Source organism: Phyllostomus discolor, chromosome 3 (genome assembly GCF_004126475.2).
Source record: "Phyllostomus discolor isolate MPI-MPIP mPhyDis1 chromosome 3, mPhyDis1.pri.v3, whole genome shotgun sequence".
Lineage (NCBI taxonomy): Eukaryota > Metazoa > Chordata > Mammalia > Chiroptera > Phyllostomidae > Phyllostomus > Phyllostomus discolor.
Window position 1 is genome coordinate 971401 of NC_040905.2, and position 18091 is coordinate 989491.

An 18091-nucleotide genomic window follows, 5' to 3' on the forward strand; every position below is an offset into this window, starting at 1 on the left:
ACCCGGCCCCGCCACGGAGCTGGTCGGCAGCCTCAGCCAATGGCCCCTCCCGCCTGCGTCTCGGTGCCCCACCAGGCACCACTGGGCACCACCGGTGGCTCAGGTGGGAGTACCTGGGTGCTGCCGGGGCCATCCGGAGGACTAGTGGGGGGGCACAGAAAGTCCTGGGCCCCAGGCAGGAGGGCACACCAACACCGGCTATGCCCACCCCCACTGGGCTCCGTGGCCGAAGCAGGGGGTGGAGTTGGGCTGCTTGTCTGTCTGTCGTTCGTGTGTATGGGGGGAGGGCGTTGTTTGGAGACAGCAGCTCTGGCCGCCCAGCGGTGGTGTGCAGGGGACGAGGGCCCACAGACCGCCAGCAACCACCCGCTCGGAACCGCAGGCTCGTTTCACAACTGCACTGCAGGCTGTGATGGGGTCTCATATCGCAGGGTCACGTGTCCCCGCACAGCGGCTGCAGCCCTGTTCTCAGCTCTTGCCAAACACGCCGCCGGGCTCCGTGGGTGACTCGGGGGCAGGGACCACGTCAGACAAGCTCATTTTCCGTGGAAGAGGAGGAGCCCTGTTCTGCGTCTCCATCCCGTGCGCGTGGTTTTAAAAAGCAGAGCCAAGTCTGACAGAAGCGGGACACGCACCAGGCACAGCGAGGAAAAGCCGTCTGTCCTCTGAGCAGGCGCTCCAGGGAGCCACGGGGGCCGACAGCCGGGTGCCCACCTCGTCCCCCCGGCGCCTTCCGTCCTGGGCACGGGGGTGCGGAGCGGCAGGGCCCCGGCACCGGTGGGAGGGGAGCCGTGCGTGGCCAGAGGAGGCCGCTGCTCTGGTTCCAGGGGCCGGCTGAGAGTGAAGTGTGCCGGGCTCTTCCGAGCCTCGTCAGGTCGACAGGCCGCACGCTGTCAGGACAGAAAGCTCCTCCGCCCGGAGACCAGCGCCCCTGTCCACGTGGAACCGTTTCCTGAAACGTCATCCGAGCGTCTCCGGAGGCTCGGGGTCTGTGGCTGGAACTGGACACTTGAAGGTGAACCACAGCCCAATGAGGCAGAACGTGGAGCCGGCCAAGGGGACTTCAAGTCTGACCCCAGCGCCCCACAGACCCCACACCCTGGATTCAGTTCTCTGCCCACCCATGGACTCGGGGGCTTCTCTGGGGCCCAGCTTCCTCTTCCGTGGGCCAAGAACCAGAGCGGCACCTGCCAGCGTGGGCTCGCCGCTGTCCCCAAAGGGTCCCGAGTCTCGGGGCTGCGACATGGTGTCAGCCTGTGTCCTGCCGGCCTCAGGCGGAGCTGGTTGACCAGATGGCCCTGTCCTACGGGCTCAGGGCCAAGGGCTCTTCCATCCCGTGGTTCCGGCATGTTCTCGAGCCTGTGTGCCCCTGCACCCGGTTGTCAGGGGAGGAAGGACAGATGCTCGCAGGACCACGTGGGCGTCCCGAGAGGCTCCGTGACAGTGGCCGCACAGTGCGGTCGGGTCTCAGTGTTAGGCCGCGCCTGCCCAGGGGGCGGCGGAGCCCGTGTGCCCGGAGGAGGCGGAGCTGGAGGCTGGGGAGCAGGCACAGTCCTCCCACCACACTTACCGCAGGGCGAGAGAGGTCACGAGCGCCAGAACTCTCGGAGGCCCCTGGGTCAGTGAGTGCTAAGGGGGGACGCTGTCAGCCCTGCTCTCGGACCCCGGCGGAGGCCCCTCTCTCCCCCCCGCCGTGGGTGGGGCAGGGCCCGGGGCGGGACCCCCTCTTTACACTCTGCCCCGCGTCCCACCGCCACCACCTATGGCCGTCTCGGCTCTGCCGCGGGCCATCGAGAGGTGCGGGCAGGGCCAAGGGGCCCTCAGGAGTCCACTGGACCACGGAACGGTGCTGGAAGCGTGCGACCTCCAACCCTGAGAAGAAACTGGGGCTCGACTGACCCGTGTCCGCGCCGGTTCTCCCGTGGCCACGGCGGGACCAGCTCTCTGCGGTGCAGCGCGAGCCAGGCAGAGCCGGCATCTGCTCGGGGCCCGGTGCTGCCCTCCCGTTGCCTTCAGAGCAACCGCCCAGCGCCTTCCACGGCTCCCCCCTCTCCCTTCGTCCCCCCTCCATCCGTCCACCTGCAACTTCCTCCTCTCGGCTCCCAGAGGCCCAAGGAGCGGTCCCTGCCTGGTGTCACCCTGCCAGGGCTCCCCACATGCGTCCCTCCGGCTCCCTCTCCCACAGAGCAGTCCCCGCGGGGCCAGGGTCCCACCCACCTTACTCCCTGGGGTGTCCGCCGTGGTGTCCTCGGCCCATGTCCCGGCACAGAGCGGAGGCCTGACAAGTCTGGGCCGGGCGACGGTGTGAGGGATGGGGGAGCAGGCAGCAGCGGCCTGTCCGGTGAGGCCCCCGGCCCGGGAGAGGGTGTGACCCCCGTCTTCCCCTGGCGGCCGCCCTCACCTCCGCCCGCTCTGGCCCCCCCACAGGGCATGGCGCCCCTGCACTGGGCGGCCTTCCACAACCAGCCCCAGCACGCCCAGCTGCTGCTGCGGAAGGGCGCCGACCCGGCCCTGGCTGACAAGGACTTCAAGACGGCCCTGCACTGGGCCGTCCAGGTAGGGCCGGTGGGCGGCGCCCTGGGGGGGGGGCCGTGGTGCCCATGCGGGGCTTCTCTGTGTGACACGGTGGGCTTCCCGGGGCCCTGTCCCCTCCGTTCACACCTGGGGAGCGAGCTCCCCCGTCACCGCGGAGGGGGTGGGCGGGGGGGGGAGGGAGTTAGGGGCCGTCAGGTGGGACCTGCCTTGGCTGTCACACACACACACTCACACTCACCACACACACTGACATACAGTCACACACCCACACACACTCACCCCACACACTCACATACAGTCGCGCACACCCCCTCACAGGCACACACTCACATACACAGTCACACACACACACACTAGCACACAGTCACGCACGCACACGCTCACACCCACTCCTCCTGCTCTCTCGGTGCTCCTCACGGGCACGCTGGGCTCCAGGATCAGCCTCCGAAGGGTCTAGACTGTGACTCCCTCCTTCCTCCCAAACCCTCCGGAGCGGAGGGGCGGGGGGGGGGGGCTGCCCGTGTTCTGTGCGCAGCCGCCGTGGCTCCTGACCCCCAGGTCACTGTCTCAGAAGGGAGTGTGTGTCGGGACACGCACCGGAAGAACCAGGGCTGGCCCCGGACACTCGCGGTCGGAGCAGGGGACCAGGGGGCGGAGTGCAGGACGGGGGGGGGGGGGAGCCCACGCTCCCTGAAGCCTTCTCCCCTCCCTGGGGGGTGGCTGGCAGGGCGGCGTCTGCTCTGTCCCCGGGGACCGTGGCACTGTGCCCCACCCAGCAGCCCCTCCGTGTTCCGATGCCTCTGAGGCCGCCCCCACCCTGTTCGCTCCCATCAGCCCAGGAAGGGGGCACCGGCCGGGTCAGGTGGATGTAGGTGCCTGAGGTTGGGGGGTGCAGAAGGGGTTGGGAAACGGCCCTGGGTTTGTCCCTCCAACGGTGGCGGCCGCTGCGGACCCGGCCAGCCCTGGGCCAAACTGGGGGCCAGGCAGGCGGCTTTCGTCATCTCCACCTGCCACAGCGCGTCCAGCGTCTAATCGCCTGCCCTGCCCCCCCACCCCTGCAGCCAGTCCCTGCTGGGCCCAGCGGTTCATAGTCACAGTCGTCCTGCCGACGTGAACACCAACCCGCCAGTCTCTCGGCGGTCAGCCGCTGGGGCCACGTGGTGGCCCGGACGGGGGCTGGGGGGCTGGATGGGGGCTGGGAGGGGCCACCAGGCTCGTGACACGCGTGCCCCCCCTCACCCCCGCCCCGTCTTCCAGAGCGGGAACCGGACGCTGTGCGCCCTCATCCTGAGCCACCGCCAGGGTCCCGCCCTGGTCAACTGCGACGACGAGAGCGGCAAGACCTGCGTGCACATGGCCGCCGCCGCGGGCTTCAGCGACGTGCTGGCCGAGCTGGCGAGGGTCCCCGCGTGCGACCTGCAGGCCCTGGACGTGGACGACAGGTAACTGGGGGCGCAGGGCACAGCGGGGCCAGGCTTGCCTGCTGCAGACGCCCCCTCCAGTGAGGCGGCGGGCCAAGGGGCCGCCCGGTGCGGCTCCAGCTCTGTGCCAGCTGCTGGCACGTGTGCACGCGTGTGCTCGCAGCAACACGGGCCACCCCGTTTCCGCCGGGCAGGGCAGCCGCTGCTGTGAGGGGCGACGCCGGCACGGCACGGCATGGCACCATGAGACCCGCCGCAGTTTGCCACACGTGCTGTGCCGGCGTCGGGCTCCCGGCAGCCCGGCTCCCTGCCCGTGACCTTTGCGTTCGCGACCACGTGTCCTGTTTTCTTCGTTCCCGAACACGTCACAATGTCAACAGTCTTGTTCTCCAGGCGGGAGCACAGCAGAGGCTTTGTGTCCTTTGGAACGAGGTGGGGCCCTGATGGGGTTCTCGTTTTTATGTTTCAAGTCGTGAAAGAGGCGTTGGCAGGGAGAAGGAAGCGGGGTCCAGAAAGGGAAGAGACCTAACTCGGGGTGAGGAGCAGCTGCCTGAAGCCTCGTGCCCCGTCTCCCAAGCGCACAGCTGTCCGCCCCGCGGGCCCTGTGTCCACACTCACTCACCAGAGCCCCCCAGCTGCGGTGCTGGCCTGACCTGCCCAGGCCGGGCGTCCGCTCAGGGGAAGCAGAGAAACACGACGGCGGCAGCAGCAGCAGCAGCAGCACCGTGGAAAATAAGTTGAAGGCTCTGTATCGTGGGTGGGGTCTCAGCCTCTTTGGCTGACGTGCAGGACCAGCCACTTACTGCCCGTCCTGGTGTCAGAGGCCGCGGGGTGCTCCCCGGCACCTGACACCCTGCAGCGTGGGGTGGGCGCCTGAGCTGCTCGTGGGCCTGGGAGGCAGGAGGGGGCGGGCCCCGGACCTCGGTCGGAGGGAAGGTGCCCCCGTCCCTGCAGCAGGCGCCCCTCAGAGCGGGGGGGTCGGCCCCGGGCAGGTGAGCCCACACCAGGGCTTTGGGCCCAGGGGACGAAGGTGAGTGAGTGGCCTTGGAGCAGGAAGGCGGGAGGAGCGGGGGCTGGGGGGAGAGGATAGCCGGCCGGCCTGCTCCCACACACACCCTCCTGGAGCCCGCTCCTCGCCGGCCAGTTCGCACCGTGTGTGTGTGTGTGTGTGTGCGCGCACACACGCAGCTCCACCGCGAGCAGAGAAAATGCAGTCCCTGCCGCCCGGCCGGCCCCCGGGGAGGAAGTAAAACCGGGCGGGGGTGCGCAGGACAGGGCCACGAGAGTTCAAGGCGAAGTGAAATCGCTGGAGCCCGTGCCCGCCCCGGCCACCTGCGCGCACCGTGCCCCGCCCTCTCCGGTTCCTCATTCCCCGCGCCGCCGCCCGGCTGACGTGCGTGGTCGCTGGCGCTGGGGAGCCGGAGCTCGCGGGGACGGGGTTTCCCGGGACATTGCGAAGCTGTGGTGCGCAAGTGCGGTCGCCGCCACTTCCCGGAGGAGAGGAGGTCTCTGGGGAAAGGGAGGAAAAGGAGGCACCGGCTTGAAGAAACGAAAGAGGATGAAGAGGAACGAGGGGGAACGCGTCCTCCTGGTTATGAAAACGCGTCAGGAATCCACGGTGTTTGAAACAAGGGGGTCCCGGCCTGTGGTGGACGGCACGGAGCGCCTGGCCCAGAAAGAGCTCAGAAGGTTGAACACCCCAGACTTGGCCCGTCTCCGGGGGGTCGCACCGCCGCCTGACTCCCGGCTTACGTGTCCCAGGAAGGACGGCCTTCCATCGAGTGTGTCCCTGGGCGTCCCCGGGGCTCTCCGGGGAGTGTGGGCTTGTCCGGAGGTCTGTCCTTGGCTTTGGACCCCTGTGTCCCTGCACCCACACCCCCGACCATCCCCGCCACGCCTTGCGTGCACGTCTCCTGGATCACAGGCCCTGCCCCCCCACCCCTCACCGTGGGAGCTGAGGCCGTCCCAGGGGCAGGAGATGACCTGAGCTCTGGGGGCTCTGGGACCCGGAGCCCAGGGGGCTGGGAGGAGCCGCAGCGGAGCTGGCCCGGGGGCACACGTGGCAGGCAGCCCCGAAGGCTCTGTGCGCATCAGGGCAGTGTTGGCTCCACACTCCCCGTGCGGTGCCGCTCTGCAAACCGAGGCGAGCTTCCCCTGCTCCCCTGGGCTGCCCCGGCCGAGCCGGCGGTCAGCAGTGCGAGAGCAGCTGGTTTCGCAGCCCCCCCAAGGACGCCGTCCCACGTGGGCACGCCAGGCCCCCCAGGCCCTCCTCCAGCAGCTGGGGTCCCCCCGGGCCGGTGTGCATTTCTGTTTGGAACCGTTTCCACGGTGACGTGGTGGTGTGTTTCCCAGCGGTTTTATTTGCATCTTATCTCCCCGGGGACCGAGGCGCTGAGCTCCTTCTCGCGGGCTGACCGCCCACCCACGTCTTCTCTGACGGTGTCTGCTCCGGGCTCCTGAGCTTCCGCACCAGCTCTGAAACACTGTGTCCGTTCAGAACGCCAGCCCCTCACTGGGGGTGTGGTCTGCAAGTATTTGCTCCGAGTCTCTGGCTTTTTCTTTTCACTTGATTAAAAAAGTGCTGGTTTTACATTTTAATGAAGGTTTCGGCACCGATGAGTGTTTATTTACCCCCCGGCTGATGAAAGACTCTCCAAGCCCAAACTTGTGAAAGAGACAGCAACGAAGAGGTCATTGTTTTAAACTGGTGGAAGGTCACTAAAAGCTTGAAGGTCAAGCAAGCAGCTGGGGAAGATGTTGGCATGAGGTCGTCTGACGGCAGACTGATGCACGCAGTGTGCCCAGAGCCCTCACCGCCCGGCCGGAGAACCGGCATGCGCACCGCAAGGGCGTGAGTCACCCAGGGAGGAGCTCACGTGGCGGCTGAGCGCACACTCCAGAAGGTCAGCTCGTGGCTGAGCACGGGGCCCCCAGGGACACCCCCAGGGAGGCGTCCCTCGGCCACCAGCCTGGCCGAGGGGTCCGGGCCCAGGGGTCCGGGCCAGGCCAGCACTTGGCTCTGAGAGGGGCCGGGCCAGGAGGAGGGCGAGTCGGTCTGTCTTCTTGGAAGGCAGCTCAGCATGAAGGACGAAGAGCCTTAAAACAGCCCCACTCTTAGACCCCCACCTTTGACCCCCACCTTTGACCCCCACCTTCCTCTTCCAGGAGACGCGCAGAAAGGCCAGCAGAGGCGGAAGGCTGGGGGGCACTGGACTCCGGCCCACACCCCGTCCCCCCCAGCCCCTCCCACCCTGCGGTTCCCACACTGACCAGCCACCTGCCCCTCCCGCAAGGAGCAGGGGCCCGTCCTGCCTGTGCTCACTCACCGGTGTCCCCTCTCCCCCCGGCCCCCAGGACACCCCTGCACTGGGCAGCGGCGGCCGGGCAGGCGGCCTGTGTGCAGGCCCTGCTGGACCTGGGCGTGGACGACGGCCTGCGAGACGTGCACGGCAGCACGGCCCTGGCCTACGCGCTGCGCGGCGGCCACCTGGCCTGCGTCCGGCTCCTCTCCGAGGACAGCAGGTGAGTGTGGCGTGGGGCTCGAGTTCCCTCGTCCCCCATCGGAGAGCACTGGCCCGTTCGCCAGCACCGTCCGGGCTGACCCGGTGAGTCCCTGACGGCTGCCTTTGCCGCCGTCTGCACGCAGCCACGAGCCCTGGAGAGGTGGCGGCGGCGGCGGCCTCGGAGGAGCACCGGAGTCTCCGAGGGGCGACCTGGGGGCCGCGCCCCAGGGAAGCCCCTTGAGTGCCGCCGATGCGCTCTGACCTTGCTCCCCCGGGGCCGCGCCTGCTGTCCTGCTGCTCACTACACCGCCCCCCCCCCACCTCCGGCCCCTGCGCCTCCTCCTCTGCGGCTGGCGCCCGAGGCGGCGTCCCTGCTCCGGCCCCTGGGCTCCGTGTTCGTGAGGTGTTTCCAGGCGGGAACTCCATGGAGGTGGGGGGTGGGGCTCAAACAGCCCACAGCCGGCCCGAGGTGGGCGGGCTCCCCGAGGGGGGGGGAGTGGCAGGGTCTCCCGGGGTCCCGGGGCCGCCCCTCCGGACACCTGGGGCTCCTGACTCCGGTGAGCTGCTGGGCTCGCCCCTGGCCTCCTCTGCGGCCCAGAGCCTGGTCCCCACCCCGCGCCTGCCCGTCCTCAAGAAGAGAGAGCAGGGCGCGACCGGCGGCTCCCAGGGGTGAAGACCCCCGTCTGGGGCACATCGGGGAGGGCAGCCTCCCCGGGCTGAGCGGGGGGGGGGGGGGGGACCGGGGTGGGACCCACTCCAGCCAGGAGGGTCGGGCGGTGCCCAGGAAGCCCTCCTGTGCTGGCCAGCGAGGCCTGGCCTGTTGCGTCCGCCTCAGGACACAGGAACTGGCCACTGAGACCCCACAGCCCACCCAAGAGGGCGTCATGTCCTGTGCCCACCCGACGAGAAAACCCGTCTGAACTTGACTCATTCCCACCGGACAGACGGCTGTTGTCCTGCCGGCTGTTTCTTGTTGTCATTTGGTTTTTCATTTGACAGTCTCGGGGGGACGGGGGGGGGAAGAGGCCCGAGCCCCCGACTGCACAGCTGGTGGCGTGTGTTTTAGAACTCGTGGCAGGCAGGTTGGGATCCACTGGTCCAGGGGGAGCTCTGGAGTCACCTGGGTGTGCCCCCCCCGTGACCCGAGGGGCTGCGCCTGGGGGCGGGCTGCACGGGGGATGCGGCGGGGGGTCACCGACCTCGCCTGTGTCCCCGTACCCCACAGAGCAGAGCCGGCTCGGCCCCCCCCTGCGCAGCCCGGCAGGCCCCGGAAGAAGGAGGAGGGGCGTCACGGCGTGCTGCACCAGATCTTCGGCAAGGGCAGGAGAGCAGGGCAGAGGGCCCCCCCGGACGACGGCCGCCCGGACGCCCACCGGGGGGAGCCCCCCTCGGAAGTCGATGACATCATCACCACCTTTGACGGCGTCCTGGGCTCCAACTGCCAGGAGCAGCCCGGGGACCAGGGGCCCATGGTCGGCTTCAGAAAGAGGACCCCTGAGGACTCGAAACACCTCTGGCGGGAGAAGAGGCCCCCGGCCCGTCAGGGGCTTCCACCAATCAGAACGCAGAGCCTCCCGCCCATCGCCGTGGGCAACGGCTTCCCCACGGCCTGCCCTGGGGCCCCCGCCCACGCCGGCCCCCAGCACGCGGGCCCGCCGCCATCTCAGAAGAGCTGGAGCGAGCAGGACTTGCTGCATAGCAGGCCGGGCGGCCAGGCGCTGAGGGGTGACCCCCGCGAGGGGCTCTGCCAGGCATGGCCGGCGGCTGCGGCCGACAGGCTGCTGGACCGGCTGCTGAGCGGCAGACCCTCGCAGCAGGACGCCCCCGGGCCTGCCCGCCTCCCTCAGCTGCACGGCCCGTGGGCAGGTAAGGTGCGGGCTCCCTCCGCCCTCACTCCCAGCAGCCGCTCAGAGACCGGGGTCCCGTCTGGGGAGGGGCCGGGGCTGGCAGAGGCCGGGAGGGCGGGGCCGGGGAAATGGTGGCGGGTGGTCTTCTGCGTTTCTTGGTCTCTGATCCTCCCTGGAGGGCATGTGCACGCACCTGGGAGAGGAAGGGAGGGAGCCAGACAGGGAGACAGACCTGATGTGAGAGAGAGCCCTCCACCCGCTGCCTCCGGTACTCGCCCCCCCCAAGGGGGATTGAAAGCGCTGCCTTTGGGTGTGCGGGGCGACACTCCAACCACGGGGCCACTCAGCCGGGAAACGCCCCCTTTCTTTCTCGAGCCCCCGGATCCAGTGCCCTCAGGGAAAGCAGGTGCCGCCTGGCCTCTCCCAGTGATTTGAGTGCCGGTCACCGGCAGCCATTCTGGGCCGCTGAGTCCCTGGAGCCCACGGCCTGCACGGGAGCCTTCAGGGGCGAGGACGGACTTGCCAGCCTGGCCGCGCCCTGACTCAGCTGGTTCTCTCTGGGGCTGAGGCGCGAGATCGAGCGGCGCTTTCACAGGAAGGGCTCGGTCACGCCCTCATTCGCTGAGTGTCTGTCGAGTGTCTGTCACCCTCATTTATTAGGAGGCAGCGTCTCTGTGGCCCAGGGCTCTGAGCCACGCCGTCGGCTCGGCCACTCACATGTGGTCACTCCATTTCCCTGAGCCTCGGTTTCCTCGTCGGGAGAAAGTGCTGGGGAACTCACCCAGGGGGGCAGGCTGCCGTCGGGGTCCGAGTCGAGGTGTGACTCGGAGACCAAATCCCAGTCTCCGGTGCCCGCTCCACCGGCCTGGGAGGCGGTATCTCCTTGGCCCCTCGGGCGAGTCCCGCGTGCAGCCGGGGCCGAGGGGCCCCACGCTGGGAGAACACGTCCCGCCCAGCACCCACGCGCTCGCCTCGGCTCTGACGGCCACGTGACGCATTATGACCTGCCACTCTGCTTTCCAGCCTTGGAAGTTTCAGAGTGTGGGTGGCCCGCTGGGCTTGGTCTTAAGACTGCACTTAAACTGGTGCCTTCCAAAGTGCCTTTGATGCCTTTCCCCCCTATGTAAACAGCGCGGGGCTGCAGTGGAAACCCAGTGAGGTGTGGCTGTCACGCTGCCGGTGTCAGCGTTGTCGTCACCGGGGTGGCCTCTAACCACGCTCACGGTTCTCGTGCCCCCTGCCTTTTCTAACCTGCGCTTGGTGGGCCCTTCAACGGTTGATGCAACTGTGTTTGTCCCCAGGGCAAAGCCTCCACCACCTGTCCCCAGACAGAGCCAGAATCAGGGACCTTCCTTTCAGCCGGAACAGCCTGGCGCCACTGCCCGACCAGAAATGTGAGTCCCCTGCGTCTCCCTCCGGCCGCGTCCCGGGGGGCGTCGGCGCATCTGGGCACGACCGAGGGTGGCCCCGGTTTACCGTCCTTCGTCGGGTGGGCGTGCCTGCCTGCCTGCCTGCCTGCACTCGTAAGTCACGGGAGAACAGGACAGGACGGAGACAGTCCTTAGGGCTTCGTCCAGCTCGGTGATGCTTGGTTTTTTAAAACAAAAACAAAAGCTGCTCCCTCCCCCGGGGGGGGGGTGTTCCTGCTGGGACCGCACAGACGGCGTGTCCGGCACGTCCCAGCTCCCGTGCGTGGACGGTGCGCAGAAACCCCCCCCTCAGGTCGGCCCCTCGGCGGGGCCCGTTTGCCCCGACGGGCGGCTGGAGGGTCTGTGCCCTGCGCGTCCGCCGGCCGGAGCCGTGCCGCAGAAAGGAGCGGTCCACCCGCGGCTGCCACCGAGGTGGTGCTCCTGGCGTCGCCGACCTCCGTTATGTTTTACACAAAGATGTCTCCCAGTGTAAAACACCAGTGGGGTCCACCCAGCGGTGACCTTCCTGTTGGAGCGTCTGCCGGTGTTAGCCGGGAGCTCGTCGTCCAGCGGAGTCCGGCCGCCACCCGGACACTATGTCCTCAGGGGCAGAGCCCCTCACCGCTCCCACCGTGGGGAAGAGGGGACCAGGGTCAGGGAGGTCGCTCGACTCCCAGAGTCGACGGCAGAGCCGGGAGCACCCCCCTCCCCCGCCGGATGCCGAGTCTGCCGCCCCTGAGACGGGCGAGCTTCCTGGACTCCCTGTCCTTCCTCCCTCCCCGTCCCATCCTGGCCCGGCCCCGGGGCCCCAAGCGTGTCCAGGCCCACGCACCCTCCGCGCCTCTGGACTACGGCCGCTGAGGGGTGTGGGAGCTGCCCGATGCCGGACGACCGGCAGCCGTCCGCAGGGCAAACACCCAGAACGCCTGCTCCGCCCCAGCCCGCGCTGTGCAGGGGCCGGGTCGAGTCCCGGAGCTCTCCGGGCGGCCCCAGCCAGCCAGGGCGTCTCAGGAGGACCCTCTGTTTTCCCAGAGAAGGAAGGGGGGCAGGGGAGGGGCGGTCCCGGGGTGGCAGAGAGCCGCAGAAGCCCGGGCCCCGGCCCTCCAACCTTCGGGGTCTGTGCACAGAGAGTTCCGGTGGTCGGGTGCAGCCGCCGCGTGCGGTTCAAGGCCGGTCCCGTCTCTGGGCAGAAGCGAGGCTCAGGTGTCCAAACGCAGACAGGCACTCGTCTGCTGAAACCCTGGCGGGGCTCGGGGGGCCCAACAGGGGGGCTGTCCCTGGGCGGGGCCCAGGTGCTCGGCTTTCCATGGTCCCGTGTCAGGAGTGCAGGGAAGGTGAGAGTCTCGGCTCAGCTCCAGGAGGGGACGTGGGAAGGAAGGCAGGCGGTGCTGTTCCTGAGAGAAGCCCGGAACCTCTGACTTTGTGTGAAAGCAGAGCCCGAGAGCTTCGGGGCCGGCAGAGGGCCCGTGCTTGTGCTGGCGGGGTGTCCAACAGCTGCCCCCCCAGCGGGCTCTGCCCGGCCACAGAGCCCACCGCGCGGCAGTCCCTCTTGGGCCTGACTCGTGTCTGCGCGTACTTGACGGCGCTGAGCGCGTGTGGTGAGCTCACACGCACACACACACACACACACACGTGTGTGCACACACAGCCTCCTCCTGCAGCCCAGCCCCCTCCACACACGCTCCTCAGACTTGCCCTTGCTCCCGGAGGAAGAGCCCGCTTCTCCTGCCACCACTGCTCAGGGGACATGGCGAGGGGCCGCCCCTGAGAGTGTCCCCTCTGTCTCCTCCGCAGTTCTGTCCGGAGGGCCTCTGCGAGCCAGCCGGGTGCTGCCCGCCATCCCGAGCCACCGGGGCGCCAGCCCGGCAGCCGGGAACGGAGACTGAGCGTGGGTCCCACCCGCCAGCCCGGACCACGTGTACGGACCGCGTGTACGGACCGCCCGGCACACTTTCCACTGTCCCCGGGGGAGGGCCCTCGGGTCTGTACGGGCCAAGGCCGGCTTCGACTTCGTGAATTGCCCTGGATAAGCCGTTCACGGTTTATGACTCTGAACTCTTCGTTCCAAATAACGGGATTTCCCAACGAGCACCCGGACCCTTTCTTTGCTGTGCCTTCACCGCAACCGTGTGTGAGTGTCCGGACTGGACCCTGCCGGGCGGAGCGCCCACCCAGGTGGCCGTGGGACGCGTGCGGCGGCTGTCCCTCCCGAGGGACCTCACGTTCTGTTCCTGGGAGCCTGCCGTGCGGAGTGACAAGCAGAACAGCACGTTCTGCCATTGTTCCTCGCGCTTGTGGTATGTGATTCTACCTTGTCGTGACGGAACGTCGTTAAAATTAAAGTAGTAAATTCCTTAACCGGTCACAGTTTATGGCTTCTCCATGGACGGCCTCCGGCGGCAGAACAGTTTCTGATGCCGTCACCCCCGGCTGCAGGCCGGGCCCCGGGCACTGGGCCCTGTTCCTGGTCGTCTGCGTCACTCGGCGACCTCGCGTGGGGCCTCTTCGGGCCGACTGGCTGTCTCCGTGGCAAGGAGACACGGTGAGCTGGAAGGGCCTGTGTCTCGGCCCCACAGGGCGGGGCGGAACGGGTGTCTCTCAGGCATTCCTCACATGCTCTGTGCGTTTAACCCCTTGTTTCCCTGTCTCCAGCGACGGTGTGGCCCGCTCGCAGCTCTCCCAGAGCTGTGACTCGGCCAGGCGTGATGCGGACCGTGGGTCTCCCCGCTAGGGCGTCTGCGTGCTGTCTGGGCTGGGCTGCAGCCCAGGGCTGAGCTGCGAAGGGTCAGAGTCACCCCCGGGTGCTTTTTAGCCAGCGTGTCGCTCGCTCTGTGCGCGCTCGGCCGAGTGCCGCACTCGCCGGGTCCCGTCGGCAGTGCCGGTTGGTCCGGGAGCTCAGACGTGGCAGAAGCTCCCCCGAGGCCCAGCCGCGGCCCTCCGGCTTTGCCTTCCGGAGAGCCGTGCGGTGCCGGCACAGAGCCGGCACCTGGCTGTTCCCTCGTTTTCAGGAAAGAGGGAAGGGAGGGGTAGGAGGTCGGGAGTGGGCAAGGGGGAGAGACGGGGGAAGGAACCACCAGAGGGTGTGGCACGCGGTCCCGTGTGGACGGCGGGTATCTGACGGAGGGACCGGGACGGGGGCACCTGGGGCCCGGCCTCCCGCGCCAGGCAGCCGCCGAGTGTGACGGGCAGGACCTGGTGCCGCCTCGGAGGAAGAGGAGGAAGAGGAGGAAGAGCGTTGCTCGGGACAGGCTGCACTCCCGCCTGCGAAGACTCTCTCCCCGGGTCGGCGAGGCCGACCCCCGCGCCACCTGGCTGCCTCTGCACCTGCCCCCCCACGAGGGGACGCCTGCCCTCCACGGCCGCCCGCAGTGTCGGGGGGGGGAGGGGGCGGCGGGCATCACTGAGAAACAGCCCCCAAGCCTCATGGGCCGACACTCTCGTCTTCCCGTTCACCGCCCACGTCCCGCCCCGGGCAGCGGGCGGCTGGCTGAGTTCCGCTTCACCACGGCTGCCTCGGTGACCCGCGCTCGGGAGACAGGAGACGGGAGCCTCGTCACCGCCTGGCAGATCCTGTTTGCCAGCCTGAGTCACGTGGCCACGCCTGGCTTCAGAGGGGCAGAGAGACGCACCCCTCCTGCAGTCGGGGAGAGGGAGGGAGGACGGGAGGGCGTGACTAATCCCACAAGTCGCCACTCTGACCAAAACCCAGGCCCCACGTGCGCGTTTAATGGCCCTGGCTTGCCCCTGCCGAGCGGAGAGCTGAGAGGTCACAGCAGTTGGGAGGGGAGGGAGAGGGGGAAGGGGAAGAAAAAAGGAAAAAAGGACCCCCCGGGCACAGCTGTGGACAAAGCCACACCTCTCACAGATGCCCCTACATCCACACGCCGAGAATCCTCTCGTGCCAGGCCTTTCCCTCCGGGCTCCTTCCAGAACCTTCCTCAGCTGCAAAGAAGCGGCGTCCGCCTGCCCCCACCTCCGTGGGTGGAGCGCTGCCCTCTGGCCCCCGGGGTGCCCGGCTGGCTCCGGGCGGGTCCGTTCTCAGCCAGTATTTCACTGACCGAATCAGAGGTTAGGTAATCCCAGTGTGCACACAACTTTTAAAAATCTGTTTTCTTAGGAAATGTTTTTTTTCTGGTTTTGTCACTTATTTTTCCCTTCGTTGCTAGAGATGGTTTACCGACACCCACAAAAACCCCAACTTCCCAGGCGCTGTTCTGTCCAGTTGTCACGCACACCCAGGCCCCCCCCCACGCAGGCCGGGGCCCACGGCCGAGGGAGAGGTGGGGCCCCTCACCCCGAGTCACTCGGCTGGTGAAGGGCACGGAGCAAGATCAGGGGAAGCCTCCCGGCCCCAGTCCACACGGATGGCGCCCAAACCGCCCTTTCCCGTTCTAGAAGTCCCACGGGCGGGTGTGGGAGATTCTGTGGACGGCCGTCCAAACGGCCCTGGCCAGTATAGCTCAGCAGATGGCCTGCGAACCAAAGGATTGCCGGTTTGATTCCCGGTCAAGGTACAGGCCCCGGTTGTGGGCCAGGTCCCCAGTAGGGGGCGCTTGAGAGTCAACCACACTTTGACGTTTCTCTCCCTCTCTTCCTCCCTCCCCTCACCTCTTTTTATTCTAAAAATAAATGAATAACATCTAAACAAAACAAAACAAAATGAGGCCGAGGAAACCCTAAGGTCTCCTCCTAACTGGCGTGACTGAGCCCTCGCTGCGTCCGGCAGTGTCCTGCCCAGCAACCAGAAGGCCCTCCCGGGTCGGGCCCGTGGACGGTTTCTCTAGGAAGGAGGGTGGGGGGAGGGCGCTGTCGGCACAAGAGAAGACGGATTGTTTGGGAGCCTGGACATTTTGGGGGGGGGAGGGGGCAGTTGTGGGTGATGCAGCAGATGCCTCTTCTGTCCACAGGGTCGGGGGGGGGGGCGGAGACCCCTGTGATGGGGCCCACGGGTGCCCAGGCTGGCTGGTTTAGGTGCTGTTTCCGGGAGAAGCGGAACAGTGGTGAGGCCAGGGCGCGGTCTGGTTTCGGGGTCTCGGGCTGCAGCGCAGGTGCAGGTCCCCCCAGGGGCGAGATGCCGAGGACCCAGGTGAGGACGGAGCAGGCCCTGGAGCAGGGCGGACCCGCTGGGTGGCCGTGGTCAGGGTCCGGCGGCCGGAGACCCGGCTGGACGCGAGGTTGGCGGGAAGCGAGCTCGCCCGGGCGACCCTGAGGGCCGGGCTGGGGGTTGCCACGGCAGCGGCGGCAGCGGCTGTGCCGCTGAGACCTGACTTTTCCGGGAAAGCCCCCCGCGGTCTGCGTGCCTGCGCGGAGTCTCGCAGGCCGGGAGGGGCCGGTGGCCTGGCTGGTGCTGCTGCCACTTCTTCAGAACTGGGCCGGGAGCCCCCACTCCGCCTGCTGCAGAGTCAGCCTGAAACCGCGCTGGGGGATCCCCGGGCCGAGCCGTCTCCGCGGTCAGGCCCCCCCCCCCCCCCCCCCCGGCTCCCCAGCGCCCAGACCTGGACCCGGGGCTGCCTGTGAACGTGGCCGCCGGGGCCTCCGGGGGCTCTGCACAGGGGCCTGTCCCTGCCCTGCGCTCGCCTGGGTGTGGTGTCTGAGGCCCTGACAGGCTCACAGCTCCAGGCACCGGCCCCTTTGCCCTGATTTTTAACCCCTTCATCGCCGTGGCTGCCTCTAGACCACGGGGCCTGAGAGAGAAGGGGGGGGCGTGGGGCCATTGTGCCCACCCAGCCACGCCACACTGGCCCAGCTGTAGCCGGCGGTGCCCGGTGGCTCCCGCGCCCTGAGGGAGAGGCGGCCTGGGGACGTTCGCCGGAGACTCACTTGGAGGAGAGGGGGAGGTCGAGGGCGTGTGGCCACCGCTGCCCCCGTTTCCCTTTGGGTCGCAGCCTCCGCCCAAGACACTCGGCGGTGCAGGCGTGCGGACGCCCGTCTGCTCCGGGAGACCCTCACACGCCCTGCCCCGCGGCGACCCCCCTCCCGGCACTCGCCGGTAACCGCACCCCTGCGCGCGGACCGATGGGTGCACACTCGTTCCCTGCCCCCCCCACCCCGACTGTGAGAGGAGGGGAGTGTTCCAACCAGCCCCCGGACAGCAGGCTGTCTGGCGAGGATGGTCTGGCACGGACGTGTCCGGGCACGGTGGCCCGCGGTCGGATGCAGGGCCTGGCAGGAGCCGCGCCCGCCCGAGCGCGGTTGGCGGGCTGCAGGAGCGTCTCGGGGCCCAAGGTCAGTGCCGCCCAGAGCCGGTGACTGGTCCCAGGGCTTTCTGCGCCCCGCCCACAGGCCTGGGCTCGGTGTTCCTCGCTGCCCACTGAGGGGGGGTGGGTGAGAGTGGCTCCTTTAAATGTCATCTCAGTGGGGGAAATGAGGAAGCGGTCTGGCCCCCGTCCCCGCCGCCGGCAGCCGGCCCGGCCCCGGGAAGCTCTGCACGGCGGCCGCCCCGCACCGTCCTTCTGTCCGAGTGAGTGCACTGGGTGACTGACGCTGGTCCCAGAACCACACGGGTCTCGGGGGCACAGCCCTGGGGCCCGTCACCCGCGCCCGGCATCCTGTGCTCCCCACCCCGAGTCCAGCACCCGCCCGTCACCGTCAGTGCCCGCCCACCCCTCCCCCCACTGGTGACCGCCGGCCATTGCCCGCGTCTGTGACTGTCATTTCCGAGGACGTGAGGAGTGTGGGGACAGGAGCTCAGTGTCCCAGCCCGGGCCGCGTCCCTGAGCCTCTCCTGTGCACAAGCCCTGTCCTGTGTTCAGCCGAGATCCGGGCTGGCCCCAGGGGGCTGGGTGGGGCGGGCCGGAGCGGCGCCGTCACCGGTGGGACACGGTCCCGGCCTCGTTGTCCATGCTGGCAGGTGTCGGGGAGATGCGGGGACGGGCACTGGAAACAGGGGTGTGAGCAGCCCTGTCCTCGGCCCTCAGCCCCTTGGCCCTCACCCCTGATGCCCCAGAGCCGCCGGCAGCCCTGCAGGCTCCGTCCATATGGGTCCCTGCCCCTCGCGGGCGCACCAGGCCCGTCTTCCCGGCCGCGTTCTCGCTGGGCCCTCAGCGTCGTGGGGCAGGTGCCCGAGGCCCTCGGCACAGGGCTGTGCTGTGCGGGCTGTGCCCTGGGGCGACAGGCCAGCCCCCAGAGCCCCGGCGAGCAGCGGCCACACCAGCCAGGGGTGTGTGACACACTCGGCCACGCCGGCACAGCGACGCAACCGCCCGCGGGCACTCTTCTCCGGAAGCACCCCCGTCGCTCAGCAGGCGGGGCACAGCTGTGCAGTGCTGACCCGGCTCCAGTGGGGCGACGAGCTCAGGTGAGACGCTCCGGGCTTCCCGTGCCGGGTGGCCATGACCGGACGCTGGTGCATGGGGGTGGAGTCAGCAGTGAGCGCG

The 18091-nt window shown here is 68.7% G+C and overlaps 1 protein-coding gene across 1 annotated transcript in view; it reads left to right on the plus strand.

Annotated features, from left to right (window-relative positions):
- Positions 1–16309, plus strand: part of ANKRD55 (ankyrin repeat domain 55) — a 30438-nt gene extending 14129 nt beyond the window's left edge. The window contains 12 exon segments of the mRNA XM_028524759.1: positions 2428–2556; positions 3793–3977; positions 7311–7478; positions 8685–9325; positions 10608–10700; positions 12510–12583; positions 12585–12646; positions 13152–13257; positions 13881–14306; positions 15111–15226; positions 15687–15801; positions 16202–16309. Coding sequence (XP_028380560.1) covers positions 2428–2556; positions 3793–3977; positions 7311–7478; positions 8685–9325; positions 10608–10700; positions 12510–12583; positions 12585–12646; positions 13152–13257; positions 13881–14306; positions 15111–15226; positions 15687–15801; positions 16202–16309 — 2223 coding nt within the window.
- The last annotated feature ends 1782 nt before the right edge of the window (positions 16310–18091 follow it).